Raw genomic sequence first — 27,776 nt, 5'->3', positions numbered from 1 at the left:
TGTTGAGTCATAGGAACCACCGTACTGTTAAGTGGGGTCCAAGAGAACCAGTCAGAATGACTGAAGTGATGCTTAAACAAAACCTATGTCTTCGAGTGAAGACTTTGAGAGCGAATCTTGTCCAGAGTCGGGCAAGTCAGCTTTGCTTGAAGCCCAAGTAAAGTTGTCGTGTGAGTTTGAAATCTGACCATTGGAACACGTGTCAGTTCCTTAGTGACCCAGGGTCATTTCGGACAAATCAGGTCGGGTTGCCAAGTGGCTATAAATAGCCCACCCCCTACAACCATAAACGGTTGGCTGCTCAGATTCAGAGTACGGCTTTTGTCGTTTGAGAGCAACCCACCTCGAAGCCTTTGAGAGAGAATTCCTTGCGAGGATAAAGCCCTAACCACCCAGAGCCAAAGAGAATTAGGCATCACTTAAGTCTTCTTGTCTGTGTGATCTGAAGACTTATTACACTTGAGGACTGTGCATCCTCCAGCCGGTTAGGCGTCGCGTTCTGAGCATCCAAGAGACATTGTGGATTGCCGGTGAACGAAGTCTGTGAAGGTTTGGGAGTCTACCTTGAAGACTTACCAGAGTGATTGGGCGAGGTCTGTGTGACCTTAGCTCAAGGGGAATACGGTGAGGACTGGGTGTCCTTAGCTGCGTGTTCAGGACTGGGTGTCCGGGACTGTGTGTCCTAAGGTTTAAATACCTAGCCGCCCTAACCAGACGTACAGTTGTCACAGCAACTGGAACTGGTCCAACAAATCATTGTCTTCAGCGAGTCACTGGTTTCATCTTCCCTTCCCTTTACTTATTGTTACTCCTTGTGAAGTCATTGTATGTTCGCACTATCTTTTGTCTTCACTGAGTGACTGCGTGTTCTGTGTGGCTTCACAATATCTTCCTACCTGATCCTTACTACATTGCTGCTATTAGTCATTGTGCTTTCACTCTATTGAATACTTGACTATGGCTTGCCTAGTGTAGTCTACCTTCCGCTGTAGGGTAATAGGTTTATTTCTATCGTTTGTCTTCATAACTTCCATGTTTTGAAGACTTTCATAAAAATCGCCTATTCACCCCCCCCCCCCTCTAGTTGATATAACGCACTTTCACTTGGGCAGAAAACACACAACGTGGGTACACGAACTTGTCGTAGGTAAGTTCTCCGGGGACGGCCCTTCGAGCTTGCCAACGTGTGAAGCAAGGAAAGCAGCGGTAGCGGCAGGACATGGCAGCAGGGCGAGGCGGCGCTGCTGATGGGGGAGGGGGGGTTCGGCGAGATGGGACCTACAGGCACGGGAAACAACGGGGATCCACCGGATCTGACGAGGGGATTCGGTCCCCGATGGTGCGAGTTGAACAGGACGACGATGTGGCCTTTGAAGCTTCGCCAGAGGCGTGCGGGCGCGGCGACGCTGCCGGAGAAGATGCAAGCGACGAGGAGGGTTTGGGATGGGGATGCCTGCGTGGCGAGGAGCGCTCAGGCTGCGGCTTGCTCGTCGGCAATGAGTGGAGGCGGAAGTCGCCGACGCAGGTTGGTAGAGGAGGGCGGCTGGCGTCCTCGGAGTCCCCTGCTCGCGAGCACAGGGGTGCGCAGGGCGTAGGAGGAGGCAAACGGGCGAGGGGACGACAGAGATGGTGCATGGCAGGTCGGGTCGCCGGCACGGGCGCCATGGCCGGTGGCGGGGAGGCAGCGGCGAGGTCTTCCGGGCGTTCATGGCAGGGCAAGGCAGGGCGCGAGGTAGGAGAGGGCGTCGGGGAGGATGGGATCGAGGGAGAGGGTGAGGAGGCGCTAGTTTTGCCCTCTATGCGTGACAACGCTTTGAGGGAGATGGGGATCGAGCAGGAGGAAGGAGCGGTCGGCGGCGCTTGGCGGAGGGGCGCGAAGGACGAGGGGAAATCGGGGGGGAGAAAGAAACGGGCGCGGGCGCTCCTCTCCTGGCGGCGCTGGAGGGAGGATGAGAGGGAGAGGGTGAGATCGGGTAGAGGGGTGCAGCGCGTGCGTTGGCGGTGCTAGAGGAGGGGACAAGGGAGAGTGGAGGTCGAGCGAAACGGGCTAGGGTTAGGAAGGAGTGGGGCGGCTGGGCCTTAGGGAGGCCGCGGATGGCTGTTGAGAGGCCTAGCTGGGCTGTGGGGAAGTAGGCCGACCTGGCCGCTGGGCTCTCTCTCTCCTAATTTTTTTCCATAGCGGAAAAATAAAAGCAAAGAAAGGAAGGAGATAAAAGAAAGGGTTAGAGGAAGGACTTGGGCACGCGGACTATATTCCCGGACTCGCAAAAATGTGTATGATCCAAGAAAAATGGAGTGGGCATTTTTCAAAGTTTAAATTCAAACTCATTTGATTTAAATTCAAATGGTTCGAATAGGAAGTGAGGGTTAGGAAGGTCCAAAAATGTTCGGATTTTTGGTGGAGCTCCGGAAAATGATGAAAGAATATATGGCAAGGTTTGAGGAGCAGCTCGAAGCAGAAAAGACTTGAGAGTTTAAATTGCAAGTGTGTTTGCGGTTAATTCCAAACTAATGGAATATTATTTTATAGCTCCCTAATAATATTGGGAGGATATATGTTATAAAGATAAAATCACCATGTGCATTTCCCTCGATTTAAATGGATCGAAGATCCATACAATTTATTTATAAAAGTTATAAGATTAATGAAATGATGGCATGATGACATGATGCGATGCAAACATGATGAAATGCAACATGCAAGCAAATGACATGTCAACGTCAGCGAATAACTGGAAGACACCTGACGCATCGGTCTTGGGGCGTCACAGCCGCCGCCGCTTTCCCTCTCTCCCTGCCTACGCCGCCGGTTCCTTTGGGAGATGTTATCCGGCTTGCATGACGAAGCCGAGGACGAGACACCGAAGGATGATACGTCTCCAACGTATCTATAATTTTCAATTGTTCCAGCTATTAAATTATCAATCTTGGTGTTTTATATCATTTGTTGATACTAACCTATTAACCTAGTGCCCAACGCCCAATGCCAGTTGCTGTTTTTTTGCTTATTTTTGGCTTTTCAAAAAATCAATATCAAATGAAAAAATCTTTGGATTAATTTTTTATAGACCAGAAGGGACCCTCGAAGCTTCGGGAGGAGACCAGACGAGATACGAGAGAGCCACAAGCTCAAGGGGCACGCCCCAGGAGGTAGACGCGCCCCATGAGCTTGTGGGCCCCATGCAGCTCCGCTTGACCTAATTTCACTTCTATAAATTCCCAAAAATTCCCAAACCAACATAGAGCCAACCGAAACACTTTTTCCACTGCCACAAGCTTCTGTTCTTCCGCGATCCCATCTGGAGGCCTTTTTGGGTACTCTGTCAGAAGGGGAATCAATCACGGAGGGCTTCTACATCATCCTTACTGCCTTCCGATGATGCATGAGTAGTTCACCACAGACCTAGGGGTCCATAGTTAGTAGCTAGATGGCTTCTTCTTTCTCTTTGATCTTCAACACCATGTTATCCTCGATGTTCTTGGAGTTCTATCTGATGTAATCTTCTTTTGCGGTGTGTTGGGATATGATGAATTGTGGGTTTATGATCTGAATATTCATGAGAAGTAATTGATTCTTTTATGAACTTTATTATGCATGATTCTTATAACTTTGTATTTCTCTCCAATCTATCCATTTGGTTTGGCCAACTAGATTGATTTATCTTTAGTGGGAGAGGTGCTTTGTGATGGGTTCAATCTGGCGGTGCTATATATCCGATGACAGAAGGGGACAAAACACATATTTGTATTGTTGCCATTAAAGGTAAAACGATGGGCTTTATTTATGTTGATTGGGTTTACTTTGTCTACATCATGTCATCTTGGTTAAGGCGTTACTCCTTTTTTTATGAACTTAAAACCATAGATGCATGCTGGATAGCGGTTGATTGGTGGAGTAATAGTAGTAGATGTAGGCAGGAGTCGGTCTACTTGTCTCGGACGTGATGCATATATACATGATCATTGCCTTGGATATCGTCATAACTATGCGCTTGTCTATCAATTGCCCAACAGTAATTTATTCACCCACCGTATGCTATGTGTTCGAGAGAGAAGCCTCTAGTGAAAACTATGACCCCCACCTTAATCAAATTATAAAAACTTAATTCCTTTGCTGCAATTTTATTTCTTTCATTTTGTTTTGCAATTTATCCATCTACCTATACATGATTTGATGTTTGCAAGTAACGAGTTCAAGGGGATTGACAACCCTCTTGCACGCGTTGGGTATAAGTATGTGTTTTTGTGTGTGCAGGTGTTGTTCACGAGGCTTTGCGTGATTCTCCTATTGGTTTGATAAAATTTGGTTCTCACTGAGGGAAATAATTATTTCTATTGTACTGCATCTCCCCTCCTCTCCAGGGAAAATCCCAACGCGGCTCATAAGTAGCAAAGGACTAGGTGGACGCAACCTTTGTCACGGCGGCCGGGGATGGGCTGGATGACATCTAGGGCGGTGGGTCGGGACCGACGGTGAGAATGAGGAGTAAGGGTGGCGGACGACGAGGGCTCGGACGCGGGAAAGGTTGGAGGGAGGCAGGAGGATGCGGAAGAGTGATGGATTTGATGCAATTTATGATGGGGTAGGCATGTCGGGTCCGACGTGGCGGACGCATCCGGGTGCGCCCGGGCATTTTCATATCCGCCCTACATTTAGGATGTATATGAGTGATGCCGGCCAGCCTAGGCGTTTGAGGCCTGTTCAAGGTGCCCGTCTATGTTTTTTTATGACCGATCTGTCCATCCGAATGTTTGAGGCGCAGACTGTAGATGCTCTAAAATATGCTACTAGTACTAATTTTTTTGAAAGACTTGTTTAGAGAGGTTTTCCATAGCAAAAAGAAGTACTACACGTTTGTAATAAATCAGCAATAATTAAAATAAATAAAAGAAATTTTATAATAAATCAACGACAATGAGAGTAATGAAAATCGATCCATTTGCTTGCGTAAATTCCGATGAGCAGTAGGATGCCTTCCGATGAATGAGACAAGCAACGGGCCCACGTAGAGCAATATTCCCTCGTCGATCGCTGTAGAAGGTACAAGCGAGCCCACACCTGCAGTTGGGGTCAAGTCAACCCGCCGCACGGAGAGCGCACACACACAGTTGACGCAGAGCACAGACGACGTTTTACCCTTTTCCACCCGTGCACACGTTCCTCCTCGCCACCGACCTCATGGCCCCACCTTCCCCAGACACGGGGGGTCCACCTGACAGTGGGGTTCGACATGGCATCCAGAACACCCCCGCTTCTCTCTGGGCGGGGGCATCAATTACGGTGATGCCATTTGTTCCTTCTTAATTTGTTTAGTCCCGAAGAATGGCTACCTCGCTTCCCTCGCAAGTCCCGACCGAGCACTTTCTTTCTTTTCCATCCTTCTCCTTCTCCGCTTCTCCCTCCCCGATCGATCCCGGCCAAAAGGCAAAACCCCTACCCACTGAGTCCAAACCCACCCAGCGGGCGAGAGAAAGAATCTCTGGAGAGCGATGCACGCGCCGGCGAGGAAGGCCGCGGGCGGAGGGGGCCGCAGCCCGGTTGCGTCGGCGCTGCTGCTGCTGGCGGTCGGGGTGTTCGCCTTCCTGATCTCGTACAGCGTGCTCGCCATGGTGCTACGAGGCGGCGGTGGCAGCGGCAACGGAGGAGGAGGAGGAACTGCGGGGCTTGGGACGGGAGTGAGGGACCCGGTGGTGCGGATGCCAGAGTGGATGCGGGCGGCGGGCGGCGCGAGGGGCCAGAGGCGGCCCTTCCACGTGGCGCTCACGGCCACGGACGCCCCGTACAGCAGGTGGCAGTGCCGGGTCATGTACTTCTGGTACAAGCGGATGCAGGCGCGGCCGGAGGGCACCGACATGGGCGGCTTCACCCGCGTGCTGCACTCGGGGAAGCCCGACGGCCTCATGGACGAGATCCCCACATTCGTCGTCGACCCCCTCCCCGCCGGCAAGGACCGTGTAAGTACGCCACGACTGACTGTTTTTTTGGTCTCCTCCTCGCTCTCTGTTTCGGTTTGTTTGTTTGTTTGTTTGTTTGTTTGTTGTGCAACGTGGGGCTACGTGTGCAGACGGGCTCTGTCTTCGGGATTTTAAGGCGAGATAAAACGAAAATCGGTGCTTCGCTTCCAACTTGCAACTGCAAAATCAAGTGATTATTATTTCTTTAACTAGTTCTGTTAAGTAGCTGTTAAAGGTCATGAATTTCGCATGTCGAATTTTGTCTGCGCTTGAGAATCCCTTTATGCCGCAACTCGCCACCCGCTCTCTGACCAAGTCCTGCTTTCTTGCCTTCCCTTGAGCACTGTATTTGCCCTGTCAGTTTGAACTTTACTTCCTTCGTTCATGTACACCCAGTTACAGTTACTGGGGGAAGCAACATCAGTTTTGAAATGCTCCGTAGGTTTGATTATGATACTGTCTGCACTGCAGGGCTATATCGTCCTAAACAGGCCATGGGCATTTGTACAATGGCTGCAGCAGGCAAAGATTGAAGAAGAGTAAGTAAAGACTGATATGCCCTTTTGGTTTCCATACTTTCAGTATGGTTTTAACTTTTAATCTTCCACAAGGTACTTTATGATTTGACATCCAGACATCCATGATTAACCAAAAATAAGCGAAACAAGAAAAGTTGTTGCTGGTGTTTGGATGTAAGATGGGACAGATATTTAGGCACATTCATGCCTACTCCCTCTGTAAAGAAATATAAGAGCGTTTAGATCACTAAAGTAGTACATAATATGGATTTCTCTCTCTCTCCATGTGTTTATAACTGTTCTGTTCTGCTTGAATATCACAGGTACATACTGATGGCAGAACCAGATCATATATTTGTGAAACCTTTACCAAATTTAGCTTTTGACAATGATCCAGCAGCATTCCCCTTCTTTTACATCACACCATCCGAACATGAAAAAATTATCAGGAAATACTATCCTGAAGAAAGGGGTCCAATCACAAATGTTGACCCTATCGGGAATTCCCCTGTAATAATTAAGAAGGTAATTCACTGTTGTTAACTTGGTGCTCTATAGACTGCAGTCTCATGGATGAATGAAGCTCCATTCCATTTATTTGGTTTTGCATGATTTGTGTTTCAGTTACCGTTTTGGTTAGTCATTTTACTGAATCTAACTTAATCTCTCGTTATATGAGGAAAGAATAGACACTGCTTGAGAAGATTGCTCCCACATGGATGAATGTATCACTACAAATGAAAGAGGATCAAGAGACTGACAAGGCTTTTGGATGGGTTTTGGAAATGTCAGAATTATCTTTTCTTGTGTGTGAATTTGATAAATGCATTTTCTCATTGTTACTTTGTTATAAATCCAGTTTTTTGTTATTTTTCTTTGGCTTCTAGGTATGCATATGCTGTTGCCAGTGCATTGCATGGGGTTCAGCATATCCTTCGTAAAGATTTCATGATCCAGGTGCTGAAGCTGTTTCTGATTTTCTGACGACAATATACTTGCGCACTAAAAGCGACGTGCTTGATTGACATGATTAGAGCTATTACTGACACCCCTTAAAAATGCAGCCACCATTTGATAAGAAGCTCGACAATACATTTATTATCCACTTCACCTATGGATGTGACTATACACTCAAGGTATTTATTGGGGCCTACTATTCATAAGTCTGATTCTTTTTTACAGATCTCATATTCATATGAAATGAATATGACTGAGGGTAGAAAGTAAAGGCCCCGTTATTTTCTCTCTATTATGTTACTAAACATAAGGCTATTCGGTCGGTCTTCTGGCCATACCACAAGGTATTTGACAATATCCTGGCAAACAATTTCAGGGCGTACTGACATATGGAGAAATTGGTGAGTGGAGATTCGACAAGAGATCATACCAAGATAGGCCACCGCCAAGAAATCTTACATTGCCCCCTCCAGGAGTGCCAGAAAGCGTGGTACGTTTAGCAGCGAATAAATTGGAAAATTACGCAACAAGTTTATTATGATTTTTAAGATACGGAGTTACTGTTTATTGTTCAACATTTACAAAAAATAAGTAGAATTTCATATTATTATTGCATTCATCTTCTATTTGTTTGAATAAGTTTAGGTAACAGATTAATACAGTGCAGGAATTTTATTTACTGCTGCTGTTTTACTATATGCTATGATGATTAGCTTAATGCGAGTTGGTAACTGCGTGTTAGCCATATAATGTTTTTCCTATATCAAGCCGAAAATGTTTCTAAGACTGGGATTTGGAACTTTTAAAAGTGACCACTGAAACTGGCGTAATTTGATTAATTGAGATGAATATGATTGCTAGCATGGTAAGTCTTGGCATACATTGGCTGTGCTTGGGATCGGAAGCTGGAATGCTCTGCGATGTTTTCTATTTAAGCGCTTCTTTCAAGAACAGCGAACCCTTGCGTTGATGTCCCTAACACTTTGAATGAAAGTTTCTTACATCACCACTGTTATCTATGGACTGAAAAAGCGTGTGCGTTTTCATCCTTCTGTTTAAGGTCAATTGATGGTTTTGAAATCATTGCTTCTTGATAATGCTGGTTCTCAATAAAAGTCATTAAACATGTTGAATTTAACAAGGATCGTTATTCCTTTTTAATATCAGGGTAGTATTTGTATCTACAAAATTTGACCACTATCCTTCTGTGATTGCCTGATCTATTCTCCTTGCAGGTTACACTGGTAAAAAGGGTCAATGAAGCTACCGCAAACCTTCCTAGGTGGGATGATGGATTATAATCTATGTGGACGTCAAATATCCGAGCCCCTTAGGGGTATACATCAGAAATACAGTAGATAGTTTTTCTTTCATACTTAGGCCCTGCTAGGAACACGGGAATTTTCCCGATTCCTGCAGGAACTAACTCTTTCCAGTGAATTATCTCTGATCCAAACAGAACCTTTACAGAAAAAAAGAACATAGCAGCCCAGTTTGTTTTCCATTTAAGGTTATCTTGTAAATTTTTCTGACTGGTAAGATTGAAATAGTCATATGATTCGAGCAGAGTTGTGCTTGCACCCCTTTGGCAATGCGGTATGGAGTATATGCACTTTGCCAGTTTGATTATAGATTTGTTTGATTAGAATAAACGACCGTTCGGTTCAACTATACCATCTCACTGACATAAACAGTTTCACCTGCGGAACAGAATCCATGGCGTTGTACTGGTGTCTGAAATTAGTGCTGTTGGCATGTCACGGTGACTTTCTTTCTCTATGTTAGAGGATCTGGTTCCATCCGGAAGGAACGCAAAAGGCGTGTCATGTTCGGCTTGTGCGTTTCATTGCCGTCTGTCAACGCAAGGAATCTGAGCGAAGTCATGCCAAGCACAAGAACCTCATGCTACCAGAGAGACACATCGGACAACCTACACAAACAGTATCAACAACCGGACGCAAAGCATCTATGTACTTCAAATGATCCAGCAGGGCCAACAGTCCAACACCACCTACACCTACCAGTGTCCCAACGCAGAGCAGAGGTCTATGGCGGTGACATGTAGTGCTGCTGTGTTTAGGGGTGCAAGCGGCGTCCCGTGTATCCCCGAAACTAGCAAATTGGCTCCCTCTGGCCTCCACCCTCCCTCGCTTCCATTTTCCTCCTCCTCAACCTCGTAAGCTTCACCCCTCTGCCACCCGCGTCCGACCTTGCCGCCTCTCGACCTGCAGCGCGACACCGTGCCTGACTCCGTCCACCACATTCGGCGTAGCATCACTACTAGAATTTCCGAGTTTCCTGAGTACTATAAAAACTCGTCGAAAGCTGTTTTACACTCGGCATACTGTTTGCCGAGTATAGTTCTTGGCTAAGGGTACTCGGCAAAGACTTTTTCGAGCACTAAACATGGGACTCGGCAAAAAATAAGGGACTTGACGAATCGTACGGAGACGGCGGCTGCCACATGGCAGACGACTTTGCCGAGTACTGCACGCAGGTACTCGGCAAATCTAACAGCCCAGGAACGAAGCACGTCACCTGAAATATTTGCCGAGTTTTGCTCGACAAATCTTGGCAAACCCCATCTTTGCCGAGTATTGTTTGCCGAGTAGGCCCACTCGATGATACCGTGCCCAAGCAAGCCCCAGCTGCCATGTTTGCCGAGATTCATGTACTTACACTCATGAAAGTTCGGACCATGCTACTAGAGAAGAACACGTGGCTTCTTCGCCGAGCTTTGTTCTCGGCAATTACGTTTTACCGAGTGGTGTACTCGGCAAAGATGAAGTCATATGTTCTGTTTTATTTGCTTCTACATCTGCCCTGCAACAAAAGACATACAAACAGTACAAAATTGTCTGCGGACAGTACACATCATAGGCAATGCACAAGAATCATAACAAATTCAATGTTCTTCATCAGATTAACTAAAGCGCCATAACAAGTCCCAAGTGTTCATCAAACTAATTAAAGCATCACAATGAGTCTAAAGTTCTACATCAAACTAACTAAAGCATCATTACAAGTCTCAAATAGTCACTAAAACCTCAATGTGACCCATTTGTGTTACATGGACCACACAAGCATCAAACTAAGAAAGATCACAAGTAGGACAAAGAGGTTATTCATCCACCTCCACCCAATCTGATTTTCTCCCTACGTGAAGCAAATACGTGGAGTAAACATGCTCTGCCTTCTCTATAGTATCATACCCTTTGTGGCAATTGTCTTTGTAATGGTTGACTTGTTCATGGCATGTTTTCCATGAATCATAGACTCATGGATGTCTACCTGAGTACACCACATACCACCTCATCTACAGAAGGGAGAATAACAAATTTCAACACATAACAAAGTGTTAGAAAAACACATGCATGGAGACACATATAAAGGCTTCATGATTCATATACCAAAGGCATCAGAAGTTGTCATCCGAGTCCACATCATCATTTACATAAGTACATGATCATGAATTTCATTAAGAAACACTTCAGATCGTCTTTGATCCGCAGGTCCATACACCACCATGAGAAACGACCTAAGGCCGTTGCTCCTGTGTGTCACCTGGGCCCCCACAAAAAATTCGCCCTTCTCAAACTGTAACAGTTCCAAAGCAAGATTGTTGACACCTGGGTGCAGAAAGCGCAGATGTCGTCGGGCTCGGCCGGTGCGGGGGCGCAGGCACTGTCGGGCTCGGGCGGCACCAATGCAGAGCAGCGCACTCATCCACCACAGCAGCGGCCTCATGGAAAACGAAATCAGGTGCACCCTACCAAGAATCTTGACCTATGTCCAATCTGCAAGTCTCCTGAACATCCTCCTGCACGCTGCCCTCAAGCTTTCTGTGACCGTTGCAATAAACTAGGTCATCTTGCTTCTGTCTGCGTCGAGTTTCTGCCATGGGATTGCATTGCTCCTATGTGTGCCTTTCAGTCTAAAGGGCAGGGTTTCTATTTCATACATGATTCGTGTACTGCCAGTCAGGTTAAGGAGAGGGCCAATAGCATCGTTGTTACTATTGTAGAAGGGGAAACATCGACCCGTCAAATGGAGATTGATCTTAGTGACTACTTGGCTATGTGCTGGCGTTGCTCTGCTCATGCCATTGGCCCTGGAGTTTTTGTTGTTAGATTTCCTAATCCTAGGGCTGTAGCTCAAATCTGCTATGTGGGCAAAGTCACTCTCAAAACAAGTGGTGCGGTGATACACGCCACACAGTGGTCATCTGCTGTGGGGGCCAAGGGGGTTATGGAGGTGGCCTGGGTGAAAGTCAGCAATATTCCTCTGGACAAGAGAAGTGAAAGAAACCTAGCCTATGTTACATCTTTAGTTGGTGTTCCACTTGAGATTGACAGTGCTACCTTACATCGCCCAAGTTCAGTTCGGGTTAAAATGGGATGCAGGAATGTGGATGAAATCCCTATCATTGCTGAGGCAGTCCTTGGAGGTCATTTCTATGACTTCTTCTATGAAGTAGAACAGGTTTTGGTTAGGGATCCTGATAGAGGAAAAAAATCAGTTGAGATTACTCAGAAACCTGAACAAAATATGGGGAAAGATGGTCCTATTCAGACGGCTCCTGGAGCTAAGATGGCCAGTATCTCTCCCGGACCTGGGCTGGCTCCTTCCACGTCCAAGGGAGAGAAACAGGACATCATTCGGGAGTCGCAGGAAAGTGTTGAGTCTGATGATTCCTTACATACCACTTTGTTGATTGATACGATGGCCCAAGAACAGGACATGGGGAGGATGGTGTAAGTAACCTTGACAATGAAAAAGAATCTGTTCATCATATATTCAAGAGTAGCCTAAAATTATACTCTGATGTTGTGAGATCATGTTCACAGGTGAATGAGGTGAATGAATACAAACGAAGCAAGTTGGGTGGGGGCAGTACATACAGAGTTGAGCTACCTGACGAAGCGGGGGAGGATGAGGTGATTCCTACTCCTCCTCTTGTCACCGAAGAAAATCTGCGCTTCAGCTTGCGTAATGTGCAGAACAAAGCGAAAAGGATGGACGACAAGGCTATGGCAGCAATGAAAAAGAGAAACCTAGAAGGTAATCACAATAGTCCCAACTCCTTTGATACGCTATCTAATCCTGAATTAATTCTTAAAGCGGTTAAAATGGGAGTAAATATTCCTGATACAGATTTTGCTTGCATTGATGTGCTTAGAGAACTTGAAAGATATCGCGATAATGACATTCAGGAAGAAAAGAAAGAGGATGGAAAGAATATGGAGAATCCTATGATATTAACTAATGCCAAAGGGGACCAAACTCCCCTTAGTTTGAGATGGGGTGATCAAAACGATATAGATGAGGAGAATTTCACAGTGGTTAAATCTAAAAAGAAAAGAGATAGAAAAGTCAATGTGGTTGTATCCAAACCTGTGACCAGAAGTCAAAAAAATCATGTCTCCTTGCTAGATAAAAAGGGTAATCCTACTCTGCCTCCTAGTAGGATTACCAGAAGAGGGAAAAACAACACCTTAATATGAATGGTATTTTCTGGAATTGCAGAGGAGCAGGGAAGAAAGGGATGCCTACCTGCTTCTCTGACCTAATGAGAGATCATTCCCTAGATTTTATAGGCCTTCAGGAAACTATGAAGAAAAAGTTCTCCCGTAAGTCTTTAAGAAAGATGGACTCTTTCGATAGATATAATTGGAACTAGACTCCTTCTATTGGCAAATCTGGCGGTATCCTTTGTGGTATCAAGAAAGAAACTCTAGAGGTGGTATCCTGGATACCTGGTAACTTCCTTCTTCAAGCTAACTTGTACGATGTTAAACACAAGAGTATGTGGACCCTTGTAGTGGTTTATGGAGCGGCCCAAGATGATAGAAAAGAGGAATTCCTTAATGAATTAGCTTATACTTGCTCCCAGATTCATGTCCCCTATATAGTGGGTGGAGATTTCAATATCCTCCGCAGCAGTGAGGAGAAAAACAAAAATTTGACACACTCTCACTACACTGACAGATTTAATGATGTCATACAATCCCTGAATTTAAGAGAAATACATATGGGGGGGTAAATACACTTGGTCCAATAAACAGAAACATCCTACTTTGGAGAAATTAGACAGAGTCCTCATGAGTTTCGAGTGGGAAGAGCTATTCCCATTGGCATCTGTCCGTAAATTGGTAAGAGATACTTTGGACCACAATCCCTTGCTTCTGGCCACTGATGTTGTGAAAACCAACCCCTCCCATGATCGAGAGTTCAGATTTGAACTAAGCTGGCTTAAAAATGAAGATTTTTATATCAAAGCAAAAAAGATTTGGGAACAACCTATAAAGTCTGAAGATCCCATCGACATCTTAAACATAAAGCTAAAGCGTATCAAAAAATATTTCAAAGGATGGGGGGCTCACTCCTTTGGGCATGCTAGGAAAAGGAAAAAGTACATTAAAGAAGAACTGGAGAGAATAGAAAAGATGGAAGAAAATGGCCCCCTTGGTCCAGAAATTTATGAAGAGAGAACTGCCTTGTGTGCAGAATTAAACGAGCTCCTGATTACGGAAGAGTTGTTTTGGTTACAACACTCCAATGAGCGTTGGTTGCTCAAAGGAGATCGAAACACAGCCTTCTACCATAGAGTTGCAAATGGGAGGAAGAGAAAAAATACTATTCACTCATTCGCTGCGGGGGAGGTGGTGATTGAGGGTACACAGAACCTACTACCACACGCAACCTCGTTCTACAAAGAACTTTTTGGCCCTGCTAGGGGCAACATGTTTCACTTATCTGCTGATACGTGGTCGGAAGAGGAAAAACTTAGTGAGTAGGATAACATCTTGCTCACTAGTGAATTCACAGAGGAGGAGGTGAAGAGAGCTTTGTTCGGGATGGGATGTAACCGAGCACCAGGGCCGGATAACATCCCAGCGGAATTCTATATGCACTATTGGGAGTTTGTGAAAAAATATATCATGCACTTGTTCGAAGCTTTCCATTCGAACAAGTTAGACATAGCTCGTCTGAACTATGGCATTATTACTCTAATTCCCAAGATGAAAGGAGCAAAGAAAATACAGCAGTATCGTCCAATATGTCTTCTGAGATGCCCATATAAGCTTATCACCAAGGTCTTAGATAACCGGGTGGCAATGTTTGCTGATATTCTGATCAGTAAGCACCAGAATGCATTTATCAAGCATAGAAATATCATGGACGGGATCCTCACTTTGCATGAAATACTTCATCATACTCATCATAAGAAAAAAGTGGGGGTGGTCTTGAAATTAGATTTTGAGAAAGCCTATGATAAAATCAATTGGGAATTCCTCCTAGATTGTCACCGCGACCGAGGGTTTGGTGCAACCTGGTGCGGCTGGATAAAAAACATCCTATACAATGGTACTGTTAGCGTCAAGTTGAATAATGAAAGAGGACCTTATTTTCAGAGCCACAAGGGGGTGCGCCAGGGCGATCCCCACTCCCCTTTTCTTTTCAACCTAGCTGTTGAAGCGCTGTCTAAGATGATCCGTAATGCTCAAAAAGAGAAACTTATCACGGGGTTGGCTCCGGATCTTGTTAAAGATGGGGTGGCCATTCTCCAATATGGTGATGACACAGTCATCTGCCTCGAGCATGATAAAAAAGCAGCTGTGAACCTGAAACTATTACTATATATCTTCGAACTTATGTCTGGACTAAAGATAAACTTCTTGAAAAGTGAAACCTTGTGTGTGGGAGGGGATGACGATACAGTGGCCTTTTATGCATATTTGTTTAACTGTCAGATTGGTCATTTCCCTATGAAATATTTGGGAGTGCCGGTCAGCTATTCCACTCTTCGCAACCTGCACTGGAATTTTGCTGATGATAGATTTCTTCAATGCTGTGAAACTTGGATAGTCAACGCGGCCTCCTCGGGAGTAAGATTAATCCTCCTTAACTCCTCTCTCACTAGTATCATTTACTTCTATATGTCCATGTTTCTTCTTCCTAAGATGGTCATTGAGAAGCTGGCTAAACATCGTAAACGTTTTTCTGGCAAGAACACGAGGGACGCAAGAGATACCACTTAGTTAAATGGTCCAGAATTTGTAGATTTAAAAGCAAAGGAGGCTTGAGAGTGAAAGATCTCCGTAAACAGAATATTAGCCTTCTCACCAAATGGTGGTGGAAGCTAGAAACACAACAAGGGTTGTGGCAAGAGGTGATCCGGGCAAAGTATATGAAAAAAGACACGGTGACCTCTATCAAAAGCAAATTTAGTGACTCCCCTATGTGGAAGGCAATCATGAAGGTAAAGGAATACTACCTAGCAGGTAGGAAAGTAGTGCTGAATTCGGGCAATCCTGCTAGGGTATGGAAAGATCCCTTGAATCAAGAAATTTCTATGGATCAAAAATATCCTATGCTATATAGCATTTGCAATAAGCAAGAAATCACGGTGGAGAAATTTAGAAATGGTGTGGGGGATGATTTCTTCCGAAGGCAACTACACACGCCGCTGTTAGATCAGTGGAACGAGCTTAAAGATATAGTTGACTCCTGGGTGCTGTCCGAGGAACCTGATCAAGTTATTTGGACTCTGGGTAAAAAGAAAAAAAATACGACCAGGTCGGTCTACGATCACCTGGAAAAAAACTTATTAGGGTGTAACTATAGGTGGATTTGGCAAACAAAAATCCCCTTAAAGATCCAAATTTTCACGTGGCAAGTCTTCGAGGATGCTATCCTGACTAGGGACGTCATGAGCAAAAGACGTTGGCAGGCAACCCCAGATGTTGTTTCTGCAGGGAGAGAGAGACGTCGACGCATTTGTTTTTCACTTGTCCTGTGGCCAGGGTAATCTAGAGGACGGCGGGGTGCGTTTTTGGCACGGACAAGTGCCCGAACAATATATGGCAATACTTCTCTTGGTGTTATGCCTTCCTCCAAGACGGAGAATTTTTTTATACATTTGGGCTTGCGGCCATCTGTTGGGCAATTTGAAACAGTCGCAATCAGGCTACCTTCGAGGGAAAAAAGTTACAGACTCCTTTCGCAGCAATTTACTCTGCATGTGGTTTCATGTCTTATTGGGCAGGTATGATGACTGGAGAAGATCGGGAGGCGATGGAGCGGGGGGCCAAGATGCTCAGGGCCAACGCATCAAACATGATGAGGATCTGCGCGGCCTCAGGCGAGAAGGCACATGACTGATCTGACAGGACGTGGTCAGCAAAATCTGGGTCATGAGGATGTGGAGCTAATAGTCTTGGGGTCCTTCGTCATGCTTATTTTAGTTACTCTCTGTCGCCTGCTCCTATGTGAGCTTGTGGTGTCGCTCCTGCGTGAGCCTTTTGGCATCCTAAAAATTATTGAACACTCCTGGTTTAGGTCTAGTTTGCGTTTTTGGGTGTCCTTGGGTTTTTGCCCCATGATAAGCTGCTCGATGACGGGTGCTTATAGTGCGTTTCTCAAGGATGCTCTGAACTCGATTTTCCCTTTACAGTTTCCTTGGTAGCTTCAGTTTCGGAACTCTGTATTTCCGTTATGTCAAAGTAATGGAAAGAGGTTATGCCCGGTTCAAAAAAAAAGATTGTTGACACCTAGTAATATCCCCCCTGGGTGTACATGGGCCGGCACCAACGCCCATTTAAATTCCGCATTCCCTCCCAACGCTTCAAGTTCCTTGTTAGAAAACGATCCTCTGATCGTTTCTTGTAATGCCATGAAGTCAAGTTTTTCCTCATGAATAAATTCCCGCAACTGATTTCTATGATCGAGCTACCCAACCCCTCTAATGTTCCATATAATTCCTTTCTTTGATCAGGGAATCTAGGTCCCGACCCCATTTTCATCAGATTTCCGGCCACCTCTCCCTTGAAAACGGCCACGCGACACACCTTGGCATGCACGATCGGACGCATGAATGTAGCCGGCCTCCTCTCTAACCTGGCTCGCTTCCGTCAATCTGCTCATTTCTCTGGCTTTCAAGTTTGTGGCTCGCGTTCGGACCAACACCCGATTGGCCTCGCTAGCCACCACCACGTCTTGCACCAATTCCATGTGCATGCAAACTTTCGACTTCCTCCAAGGGATCACCCTAGCTTGTCAAATCTTAACTCCAAAGGCCTCATGCAATCATCAAAATCAAAGAGAATCACGACATTTTTACTCGCATACCATGGGGGCTCCTCCCACACGCGATCTCAGTCTCTTTGACAAGTGAATTCAATAACGAACGTGTTATCGCCCAATTACTCCATGCAAGACGAAGGGCACCCGAGATTGTTTCGATGTGGAAGGTATGGCGATGAAGTACTTTTTCAGCTAGCATCCACTTCTCATGTTCTTCCTCTTCGGGATCATTCAGAACCAGCGGCGTGGCCTCCTCCTCAGATATCTTCGGTTTTCCTAAAGCCTTCGCTAATTTTGCCCTAGCCGCCCTAGGCGACAAAGGCCCGTGCTCCGTGCCTCGACCAGAGGATGTCGCCATCCACCAGTCAGTCTCTCTGTTGCCCCATCGATAAGATCGACAGGTGCCACCACAAAGTCTGGCCTCAAAACCCTAGTTGCCTCACGTGGGGTCTCCTTATTTTTCGAAGGAAAAATTATTGACTTCCATCCACCTGCAGTATGACCTGCCGTAGGCCAACCACTATATCTGGCCATGGGATACCCAGCCCGGCCGGCCTGAAAAAGCCCGACCCGACCCAGCCTGGCCCGGGCCGGCCTTGGGCTTGTATTTGCGATTTAGGGAAGGGGCCCAATGGGCTATTTCATTGTTGGGCCGGGCCTGGGCCTAATATCTAGGCCCGACTGCTGGGCTGGGTTGACGCCTGGGTTTTCTGCTATGGGCTTTGTTAGGCCCGGCCCGGAGCCTGATATGGCCAGGTATACCACCCACTCGTGGCGTAGGAGTCCTACGCCGGCTACGCGTCTACGGGAGACACAATATACATACGGAAAAACGTAGACACGTTCCCCGGCCCGAGGAGAAAAGATTCAAACGATAGCCAACCGAACCGTTTGAACATCCTCCCCGTCTTCAATTCAAATCAAGAGCGCGCGCGGCTCTATCCAAGGTAATCAGCGGAAACTAAACCGCCTCTTCACCTTCACATCCCACGTCCCCCTCCTTCATTAAGCACGTCCGTGGCACGCCCGCCCACCTCCCCCACGAAGCAGCGAGCGGAATCCAAAGCGCGGTCAAGCCTCCATCATCAAAGGGGAGTTACCCGGCCTCCCTTGGCCTTCCCCTATAAAACCACACGCCTGGAGCACGCGCCTGCGCTTCACATACACAGCCGCGCACGCCATTGCATTCCAGGCCGGAGCAACGAGAGAGAGAGCAGCCTACGGCCGCGGGCGTGCCTTCCTCCGCGTCCTGCTGCACCGCCGCCGGGCCGCCGAATCCGAGGTCGTCGAGCGGGCCATGGCGGCGCTGATGATCGGTTCCTCCTCCAAGCCTGCGCTCCTCCTCCCCGCGCTGGCCTTCGTCCTTGCATTCGTCGCCATCCCCGCGCTCACGACGCCGGCGCAGGGGCACGTGTTCCACGTCGGTGGCCCGCGCGGGTGGCGCGTCCCGGACGCCAACACCAGCTATGGCTGGTGGGCCATGAACAACCGCTTCCACGTCGCCGACGAGCTCTGTGAGTCATCCACCGATCTCATCGTTTCTTCCATTTCCTGCCACACAATTACCCTTACCATGTCACCAACGGCGAGCGTACTTGTGTTGTGTGTGATTACTCACAAGGTCGTGTGTGTGTCCTGCAACCTGATCCTGTTTTGATTCCAGACTTCAAGTACGAGAACGACTCGGTGCTCCTCGTCTCCCGCGAGGAGTTTGACGCCTGCAACGCCACGGACCCCCTTTCCAGGTTTGCCGACGGCAGCACCACGGTGCGTCTCGATAGGCCGGGCTTCTTCTGCTTCATCAGCGGTGAGCCGGGGCATTGCGAGGAGGGCCAGAGGCTCATCGTGCGCGTCATGGTGCACCCGGCCGAGCCTGCGCCCGCGCCTGGTCCGGCAGCCTATGCGCCAGGCCAAGGCGGAGACGGCTCTGGGTCTGGCGGCGGACACGGTGGGTCTTCACCGGGCACGTCGTCTGCTGCCGCTGCGGTTGCTGCCGGCGGCGTCGCTCTCGCTGCAGCGATGGCCGCTCTTTGTGTCGGTCTCGTCTTGCTGCTTCAGTGATCAGTTTGCTCTTCTACTAGATAGTCAGGTTTTATTATTGAGGTTTAATCAATTCCTTCTCTATTAGAGTTCATCCGGTGGTACTAGTGATTCGTGATATGGTACTATTATCATAATTAGTTTGGTTATCCTGTGTAATGACAATATTGTTTGGCTTTCTTCGATCCCTATGACTGTGTTTGGATTACATCTATACTAGTAGTATTCCTTGAATCTTCTGCAAGTGTGATACTGTGATCCGTGGTAAACTTTTTGAGTTTACATCAATGGTACATATCTCGTACAAGTTCTTCGGTGAACATAACTGAAAAGACTACAAATTGATACGAGTTAATGTAAAGTGCCATATCAAACATGTGAGAACGGCACCAGGATTTAGTCCCATTTCATAAATGCTTGAAAACGTCCAGGGTACAATTATATGTACAAGTTGTTGCACATCCATGTCTCAGTTAGTGAAATATATACACTGATCGGTCAAGAGTGTCTACCATGGCTCAGAATTTTTGGTCCAGTAACTTGCAGCAGGTCTGTGGCTGTCCCAGCCATCCTCTGCTAAAATTAGGTTTACTCGTGCCGTGAGAGTGTTCACTGCGTCGTCCTCCAACATCTCCAGTGGATTGGTCCGGGGCTGTCCAACCTGTAAGGAATAGATGTAGAGTGGCATTTAGAGGCGGTGTAGTATTTACAATGGCTGAATGCCAGATTTGAAGATAAATACCATGGCAATTTGGTACGATGTTAAGTACTGCAGGCAATCTTTGTAGTAGCCACAGTGGTACAGAAGGGCAGCATAGTCCCTAAGCTCACAGGGATTGTGATTCAGCAGGATCAGTCTCTCGCAAGCTGCCATCAAGATGCATGGTATGAATGAACCTGATCAGTGACCGCTAGAAAATGCAGATTTGGAGAAAACGGGACTTAGGGTAAATACAGAAAAGAAAGGCAATGGCCTATCTGTTTCCAAAATTCTTGATGATGGGGAACATGGAATGTACAGGTGTGGACAATTTGGATATATCATGAATAAGAAACAGAAGAATCAAAGGCACTACTGTGAATTATCAATGAGGTGACTTGTTCTAATCATTTTAACGGAAGATCCATGAGTTCCACCACGCCGTCCTTGTATACACCTCCAGATTAATAAGATACTAAACGGAAAGGTGTTGTACCTGCCAAAGCACGACGCATATCACCAAAGCGCACATTAGTCCATACTCCACGCATCAACCTATGTTGAGCAGATTTAGCAGCAGCCATCTCTATGGCACTGTAAAAATAAAATCACGTCACTCTAGTGTCATAATTCGTATCATGTATGATGACAATAGCAATTATCTGCTGACCAGGTTATACACAAAACGAACCTTATATTGCCACATGACCTTGCTTGACTGCCGCCTACATTACCAGGGCCATGGTGGTTTGCAGCAACAGCATTCAAAAATAAGCTACTTGACTGATTAGACTGGAACGGCCAAAACATACCCTTCAGAGTTTGTAAAATCTGGAAAACGGATTAATCAAAGTAAGCCCAAATGTCATTGCATTCAACAGATGTCAACTTTTGGAGCCTTACAAAATCACCATTAAAAGAAGAAAACCAAAGCATGATAGCTAACATTAGGAGAAGCAAACTATCTTTAGAGATAAGCAACCATCTAACTCCCAGAGCAAGCTATTCAGGGTTGGGATACAGTTCCAGATCAAAGTCCAGTTAAGATATTATTCAGAAAAATACCCAATTAAGAGTTGACACCTAAATTTCTGGTTCTGAGTATACGAATCAGGTGTAACATCCAGAATCATCAGGTAAAAACCATGTAATGTTACCTGGTTTGGGGGATACGCAATAACTTTGCAAGTGTAACTGAACTGTCGGGTCTCAAACATGAGCGGGTGAAACAAAAAGACCCTAAGGAAAATCTCTCCCTAATAATAAAGCACGGATTGACTTTGTCGGGTTCACCATCACAATACGCTTTCTTCCTGTGATTTTACGCTTTCAATTTGAATTTAAACATATACGCGAGGTGGTACTAAAACCGTTTCGTTCGCGGGTGACAATTGTTTCCGAACGTAGTGATGTTGGGCTGGTATCGGTTCGCTTCTGTTTAGGGCCTCCGCCTGGGCCACGATACCATCACTGCTGGGACTCCTCCCCTGTTCTGGTTTTCTTGGTTGGTTTCCAACTTTTTTTTCACGTGTAGGTCATGTGTGTAAGCTACGGAATCCTCGATCTCGATTAGCCACGCTGACTTACAACTCTCGCTAATAAAAACAGAGCCAACGATGTCGACTCAATCCGTCTCCAGGTTTGATGCAAGAAACCCTAAACCTAGCGACATCGTTGCCAAAGACGGGAGCAACATCGGTGCCGTCTGCCGTGCTGATCGAAGTTGAAGCAACTGCGGCAACGTGAACAAGCTGCACAGCTACGGTGGCAACGGCAACATCAGCGACAGGAACAATCTCACGAGAGTAGGGCTACCTCCACGTAGGGTGCGGCCCCGCGTCGCTAACCGTGATGGGCGCCTGCATCATTCTTCTCGCCACCCCGCGTCGTCGTCGTTGGGGCTGCTCTAACCGTGGTGGGCACCTCCGCGCTGGCATCATTCTCCTCGCCACCATTGTTGCGACCAGTGTCGTCGGTGCATGTGTTGCAGCCTTGCAGGCCGCTGTCGTGGACGGTTGGCTGCTGGAGGTTATGATCGGGGGAGACAACGAGCAGAAGGAGATTGGGAAAGAGAGGGTGGAGGAGAAGACAACGAGATCATGATCGATCGCAGAGATTGTGCGGCACGTCCGGTGTGGCGCGAGCCCGCATCTACGAGTGGCCGTCGTCAAGTGCGTACTTGAGGAATACAGAGAGGGAAGGCGATCAGCTAACATGGTGTCGGAGTTCCTCCAAGATTTCGTTTTGCACACCTAGGACGGCCATAGCACTAGGCAGATGCGGCACCAAATCATAGTCCTAGACTCCTAATGCACCTCCTAGCACATATAGGCGGTGCTTCTTAAGTACGTACCTAATTCTGATTTGTATGGATGGCCTCCTCCTACACACAACTAGAGAACTGATAGGTTATTTCCTTTCCTAGCATGGCCTGCACCACACTGCTTGCAGCAGTGGTGCCAAAAATTACTGCCCATACGTACTCATGTGCCAATTAATTCTCTAGGTGTCGTTGCTTCCTGGTATGTACTTAGTCTCATCATCTTTTGTTTGATATATGTTGGTGATTTTCCCAATGGATTTCCTAATAGTAGAGAGCATGCAGACTAGGATCTTTGTCAGGCCACCTCAAGGTTGCCGGCAGCAGCTACAAGTGTCCAGAAAAACTCTGCTATCCTCGAGTGCCACTTATTAGTGTAAACTACTAATGTTTTCTTACTATATTTTTGAGTATTTGTGTTCCACACAATTATTCTTAGTCATGATATGCTGACATGAAGTTCCTCTTCTAGGACAAGCATGGGGGTGTGCCTTATTGCATAGTTGAAACAAGAGATGTATAACATTCCCTTTCTTTTTAATTGACAGACAGTTCTTCACATTAAGTTGTCATTTGGTTTCACAAGTTTTTACACTAATTCAGTCTCATTGTTTTAGTAGGTTTTCCAAAAACATGTTACCCTGCTCCTCCCATCCATAAATATCCCTCAAGGGTATCATGTTTGTTTTTTAGTTATCCAATTAATATTGTCTAGACTCACTGAAACCTGTAGTTTTCTGTCCTAGGGTTTCCATTGGTATTGTTCCATTGATTCTTTTTGTTGGATTTGGCTGTAGTTGTCAGTCTTTGGCTCTTTGCAGACGGTGATCAATATTACAAGTGATTACAGTTTCTTAATCGTATTTGTCATGATTATTTCCTTTCTTACTAGATTACTGTTGGTATACTTATGATTTCCTTCATGCATTCATCGACATTATCATAGTTCCCAGTAGAAGTTGATTGAAAGGTTTCTAATACATAATATTCACTAGCAAGTTCATCGATGGACTGCCCACCTAAGCTATATAGCAGAGGGTTTGCGTAATGCATGCCATCTTTAATCTTATGGTTACTTCAGTAATAGTAAAGAATAGTCCTATATATTTGCAACCAACTCTCCCTTCATGATACAATAGTCCAGTTTGTACATTTTTATTTTTACACAAGTCTTACCGGTTGACGGACTCTTTGCTTATTCTGAAAGTCGGAAGTCACATATAAAATGGTCTCCCTCAATTGTAACCCAAACCGAATCGCAAGTTCTTGTGCACGAATTGCACCGCCTCAAGCATCCATCTCATTAACTTCGCCGGAACTTTGCCTGTCTATGCTCCACCCATGGTACGCCGTTTATGCGCCTAAAAGTGTTGAATGACATAATCCATTCATTCATTATGTCGGCTCATCGAGGAGCTCGAGCAGAAGCATAGGGAGGCCCTCCAAGCCCAGGCAGTGGAGCATGCCGGAAAGCTCAAAGAGGCCCTCGATGTCATCAATGCCGCTGACACCGCCAGGGTGACATTGGCAGGGGCGGAGCCAGGGGGGGACGAGCAGGGGCCTGCCCCCCCCCCCCCCCCCCCCCCCCCCAATGATCGACAATTTTAGTAGCAGCGATGAGTAATTACCAACGAGATTAGATCAATATATGTACTCGGCCCCCCCTATACTCGAATCCTGGCTCCGTCACTGGACATTGGAATCCAAGGTGGAGGAACTTGAAGACGATGCGATGTTTTTTCTTTCTTTCTCAATTTTAATATCACTCTTTATGCATTCATGGTTGTGTTTGTGTGTGTGTGTGTGTGTGGCTTGTGGGCTGGGGGGGGGGGCACATGTCAAACGGCGGTGATGTTCTTATTAGATGCTGCCCCGCACGTTGTTGCGGAAATATTTTGGAAGATATTTTAATGTGATTAGTTGTAAAATGTTTGAAGTAATAATATAAAAAGCTAAAACTAAAAATGCATAAAATTTATTATGTTTGATTACTATATAGTTGTAAAATGTTTATTAAATATATATAGGATAATAGAATGAAAATTCTCATGTATGTTTGCATGTACAGATGGGTCGGCAACAAAAAAAGGATTACAAGTTTACGAAACAACAAGTCAATGCAGGATGCGATTGATCACATTCCTCGAATAGGTGGACAACATGATAGCGATGGTGGTGAAGAGAAGTGGCAATAAAGGATGAGCCACTTGGGGTGTGCGAGGATCTGTTTCCCGTTGCAACGCACGGGCACACTTACTAGTAAATTACTTACAGTTGTATTTTATAATGTGTATGAAGCTAAGAAAGCAATAAGTGGTGAAAACTGAAAAGGCCTGCCAAACTCTAGTTTATTTTCTGAACAGAAGATTTGTATACGGATAAGTATGGAACAGAACCCAATAATAAGTTTAGGCTAGTCCGGAATGTCGTGAGAATGAATTGTCTAAAGTTACGAAACACCATTGACAGTATTTGCATATAAAAGTTGCCAAGAAGGGATTGAACTCAAGTCTCATTCTGAAACCTGAAACCAATATGGTAGCAATTTTGCTGCTAGTGCAGAAGCTGATGAAAATATCTCCATTCAGCAAACCAGAGCGAGTTAAGATTTCTCAATTGCAGGATACTTCCCCAAAAACATTAAATGAGTATTTAGAAAATGCTCAAAGATATTCTTGCCCGATACTTCCACAGCTATTTAGCAGACTAATGACGTTTGAAAATGAAACATCTGGAATGAAGATCAAAATAAGCTCACCTCAACCAAAAGTGACTTTGCTGTCATAATATTTGGTTCATCACAAAACTTGCTTCTTCGTTTGTCATAGCCCCTAGGGCAGCCATCAAGATCATGTGGAAAGGAGATCTCCTCATCGAAGTCTAGTAAGCCATATAACCGTAGTGTCTTTAGCATCTCCGAATATATCAACGAAAGCATTAGAGCTGATCCTGATCGGCATGTCAAAGTCTGTCAATTGTAGACAACAAAAACAACATTAGAATGGATAGACCACACACATGGCAATCACGTGAGATTACATACAAAGCGGAGAAGACGGGGTCAATCATACCGAGTGAAGATACATAGCCCGAGCATCTGATGCTACGTTTGTTCTTCGAAAGCCCTGAATGAAAAATTGCAACGTGGTAACATGTTAGCACATCAATTGATGGTACAACTGATAGATGGAACACACCATTCGGCATATAATTTAATGAAGGGCTTGAAATTGCATATTCAGAGTCTCAAATAGATACCAAAATGTGCCCATGGCATTTATGCCGATTTATCCCAAAATGTAACATGATCGCATCAATTTGACTGTCAAATTACCTTGTGGACGTAGAGGTAGCGGTCGAGGTGGTCGAAGAAGACCTCGGGCGGCGCGCCGGAGGGCGGGAGGAATCCCGCGGCGAGGAACCCGGTGGAAAGGTCGTCAAGGCGAGCAATGAAGGCGTCGACGGGCAGCGGCACGGAAGAGTGGGAGACGAGCGAGTCGTCCTCGGCCGCGATACAGAGCGCGGCCCGCGCGAGATCGGCGCCGCGGCTGATGGCGATGCTGGTCTCCGCGTTGAGCCTCGTGAGCCTCCCAATCTGCGTCGCGAACCCCTCCCTCGCCGCCCTAGCGTGATCAGTGACGACCCCCGCGGCCTCGAGCGAGTCGTGCAGCACCATCCGAGGTAGGAGACCTCCGCCGCTGTCATCCGCGTCGCCGGAGTTGGCACAGGCCCGGATAGTGTAGGAGGCTCTCCCCCGTCGCCTGCATACAGTCGAGGGGGAGGAGGGGAAGCCGTGGTGACGGCCGAGACCGGAGGGGGGAGCACACACCGCCGCGCAACTCATGGCGCACGGGGCGGCGAACTACGGGAGCTACTCAGGGGCAGCGTGAGGCGACGACTACAGGAAAGAAATATCTCGGCCTTTCACCTGCTTCTCTCGGCCGGGTAATCCACCACAATTTGCAATTTCAGAATCCAATTTTACGGAGAAATGGCCAAATTTGGATGTGAAAAAACGCGAACTTAAAAAGAATGGTTTAGAGCAGCTCTAGCACAGTCGCTATATGACAGCCTCCCTAAAACGCAGCAACATATAATACCAAAGGCTTATGAGGCAAAGCGCAAATACAAAATTACTACAAAGCCAACTCCAACGCACGACCGCAAATGATATGAATTTTGTTCGGTTTCTGTCCGTTTGCATCGGTAAAACGGATACAACCGTCCGTTTGCGGTCACTTATCCATTATGCGCTCAACCAACCGCCGCATTTCAAATGTTTGTCTGCATTATGAACTTAAATTTAAATAAAAAAGACATTACAATAAAAATGATACAGCACATCTTTGCGGAGCGTGCTCTCCCCCCACCCCTCGGCGTTGCCGGCCCCTGTGCCGACGGCGCGGCCGTGCCTCCGCCACCCGGCTGAGGTCTCCACCGGCCTTGTCTCGCTGCCGCCTGCCATGTCCCCTCGCAGCCCCGCCTCCTTGGAGAGGGTCGCCTTCTCGGACGTGGATTCCGCCCTCGGATCCCCGGCCCCATCGTTCGCCGATGTGGTCTCCTCCGGGCATTCAAGGCCTGCATCGCCGGCCCCGCCTCGCACCTCCTCGCCCATCAGACCTACGCCGCCTGCGCCGTCTGCCCCACCGCGTCCGCGCCTTCAATCCATTGTGGTGGTGGGTTAGGGCGGCCATGAACCCGCCGGGGCGGGCAGGCCTGCGGCTTCGCAGGGGGCCGTTTCACAGGAGTGGCGTGTGGTCCGCCGCAAGGGCAAGAAAGGGGCGCTGCTCCGACCCGCCAATAGCACCGACGCCATTACTACTCCACCATCCCCAACCACCGCCGGCCGCGGCATTCATTCCAGCTCCACCTATAAGGCTGACCTCCATGGTAGGTGCTTCCGGTGTCTCAGCTCCTCTCACAGAGTTGCCTCCTGCCGTAGTGAAGTCCGGTGCATCCACTGCCTCGTCCTCGGCCATACCACCCACCACTGCCCTTCTCGCCACCTTCCTCGCGTTCCGCTCTCCTCCCTCGACGAGCCGCGCCGCCGTCCCCCTCCCCCGCGGCTATCGGTCTCCTCCCGCATAGCTTTCCCACAAGGTCACCCTAACCACGATCGCGCTCCTGTCCTTTCTCGGCTGGTCTTCCCACCGCCACCATCGCCACCCCCATCTCGACCAACCGTGCCGCCTACCACAAC

General features: G+C 47.0%; 3 protein-coding genes across 3 annotated transcripts; 2 read left to right on the top strand and 1 right to left on the bottom strand.

The window, feature by feature from the left end:
• Positions 1-5,324: 5,324 nt before the first annotated feature.
• Positions 5,325-8,996, top strand: LOC125543709 (hydroxyproline O-arabinosyltransferase 3-like). The gene is made up of 8 exons (XM_048707166.1): positions 5,325-5,955; positions 6,427-6,494; positions 6,797-6,998; positions 7,163-7,260; positions 7,361-7,430; positions 7,538-7,609; positions 7,807-7,920; positions 8,666-8,996. The coding sequence occupies exons 1-8, from the start codon at positions 5,491-5,493 to the stop codon at positions 8,729-8,731; spliced, it is 1,155 nt and encodes a 384-aa protein (XP_048563123.1). The 5' UTR covers positions 5,325-5,490; the 3' UTR covers positions 8,732-8,996.
• Positions 8,997-18,580: 9,584 nt separating this feature from the next.
• On the top strand, positions 18,581-19,750 carry LOC125543708 (early nodulin-like protein 1). The gene is made up of 2 exons (XM_048707165.1): positions 18,581-19,030; positions 19,180-19,750. Exons 1-2 carry the CDS (start codon positions 18,814-18,816, stop codon positions 19,575-19,577), a joined length of 615 nt encoding a protein of 204 aa, XP_048563122.1. The 5' UTR covers positions 18,581-18,813; the 3' UTR covers positions 19,578-19,750.
• Positions 19,751-19,932: 182 nt separating this feature from the next.
• On the bottom strand, positions 19,933-26,514 carry LOC125543707. The gene is made up of 7 exons (XM_048707164.1): positions 25,911-26,514; positions 25,648-25,701; positions 25,335-25,544; positions 20,948-21,087; positions 20,753-20,850; positions 20,299-20,423; positions 19,933-20,217 (listed from the first exon to the last, which is right to left on the bottom strand). The coding sequence occupies exons 1-7, from the start codon at positions 26,418-26,420 to the stop codon at positions 20,065-20,067; spliced, it is 1,290 nt and encodes a 429-aa protein (XP_048563121.1). The 5' UTR covers positions 26,421-26,514; the 3' UTR covers positions 19,933-20,064.
• Positions 26,515-27,776: the final 1,262 nt, after the last annotated feature.

This window comes from Triticum urartu, chromosome 3, assembly GCF_003073215.2.
Source record: "Triticum urartu cultivar G1812 chromosome 3, Tu2.1, whole genome shotgun sequence".
Classification (NCBI taxonomy): Eukaryota; Viridiplantae; Streptophyta; class Magnoliopsida; order Poales; family Poaceae; genus Triticum; species Triticum urartu.
The sequence above is the reverse complement of the archived record's forward strand: the minus strand, read 5'-3'. Positions and strand labels throughout refer to the sequence as shown.

Coding starts and splice junctions, on each gene's coding strand:
- LOC125543708 (XM_048707165.1), top strand. CDS start 18,814: ATGGCGGCGCTGATGATCGGTTCCTCCTCCAAGCCTGCGCTCCTCCTC. Junction 19,031..19,179: donor CCACGTCGCCGACGAGCTCT/GTGAGTCATCCA, acceptor TTTTGATTCCAG/ACTTCAAGTACGAGAACGAC.
- LOC125543707 (XM_048707164.1), bottom strand. CDS start 26,420: ATGAGTTGCGCGGCGGTGTGTGCTCCCCCCTCCGGTCTCGGCCGTCAC. Junction 25,702..25,910: donor GCTACCTCTACGTCCACAAG/GTAATTTGACAG, acceptor TTTTTCATTCAG/GGCTTTCGAAGAACAAACGT. Junction 25,545..25,647: donor GGGCTATGTATCTTCACTCG/GTATGATTGACC, acceptor TACAATTGACAG/ACTTTGACATGCCGATCAGG.
- LOC125543709 (XM_048707166.1), top strand. CDS start 5,491: ATGCACGCGCCGGCGAGGAAGGCCGCGGGCGGAGGGGGCCGCAGCCCG. Junction 5,956..6,426: donor TCCCCGCCGGCAAGGACCGT/GTAAGTACGCCA, acceptor TCTGCACTGCAG/GGCTATATCGTCCTAAACAG. Junction 6,495..6,796: donor CAGGCAAAGATTGAAGAAGA/GTAAGTAAAGAC, acceptor TGAATATCACAG/GTACATACTGATGGCAGAAC.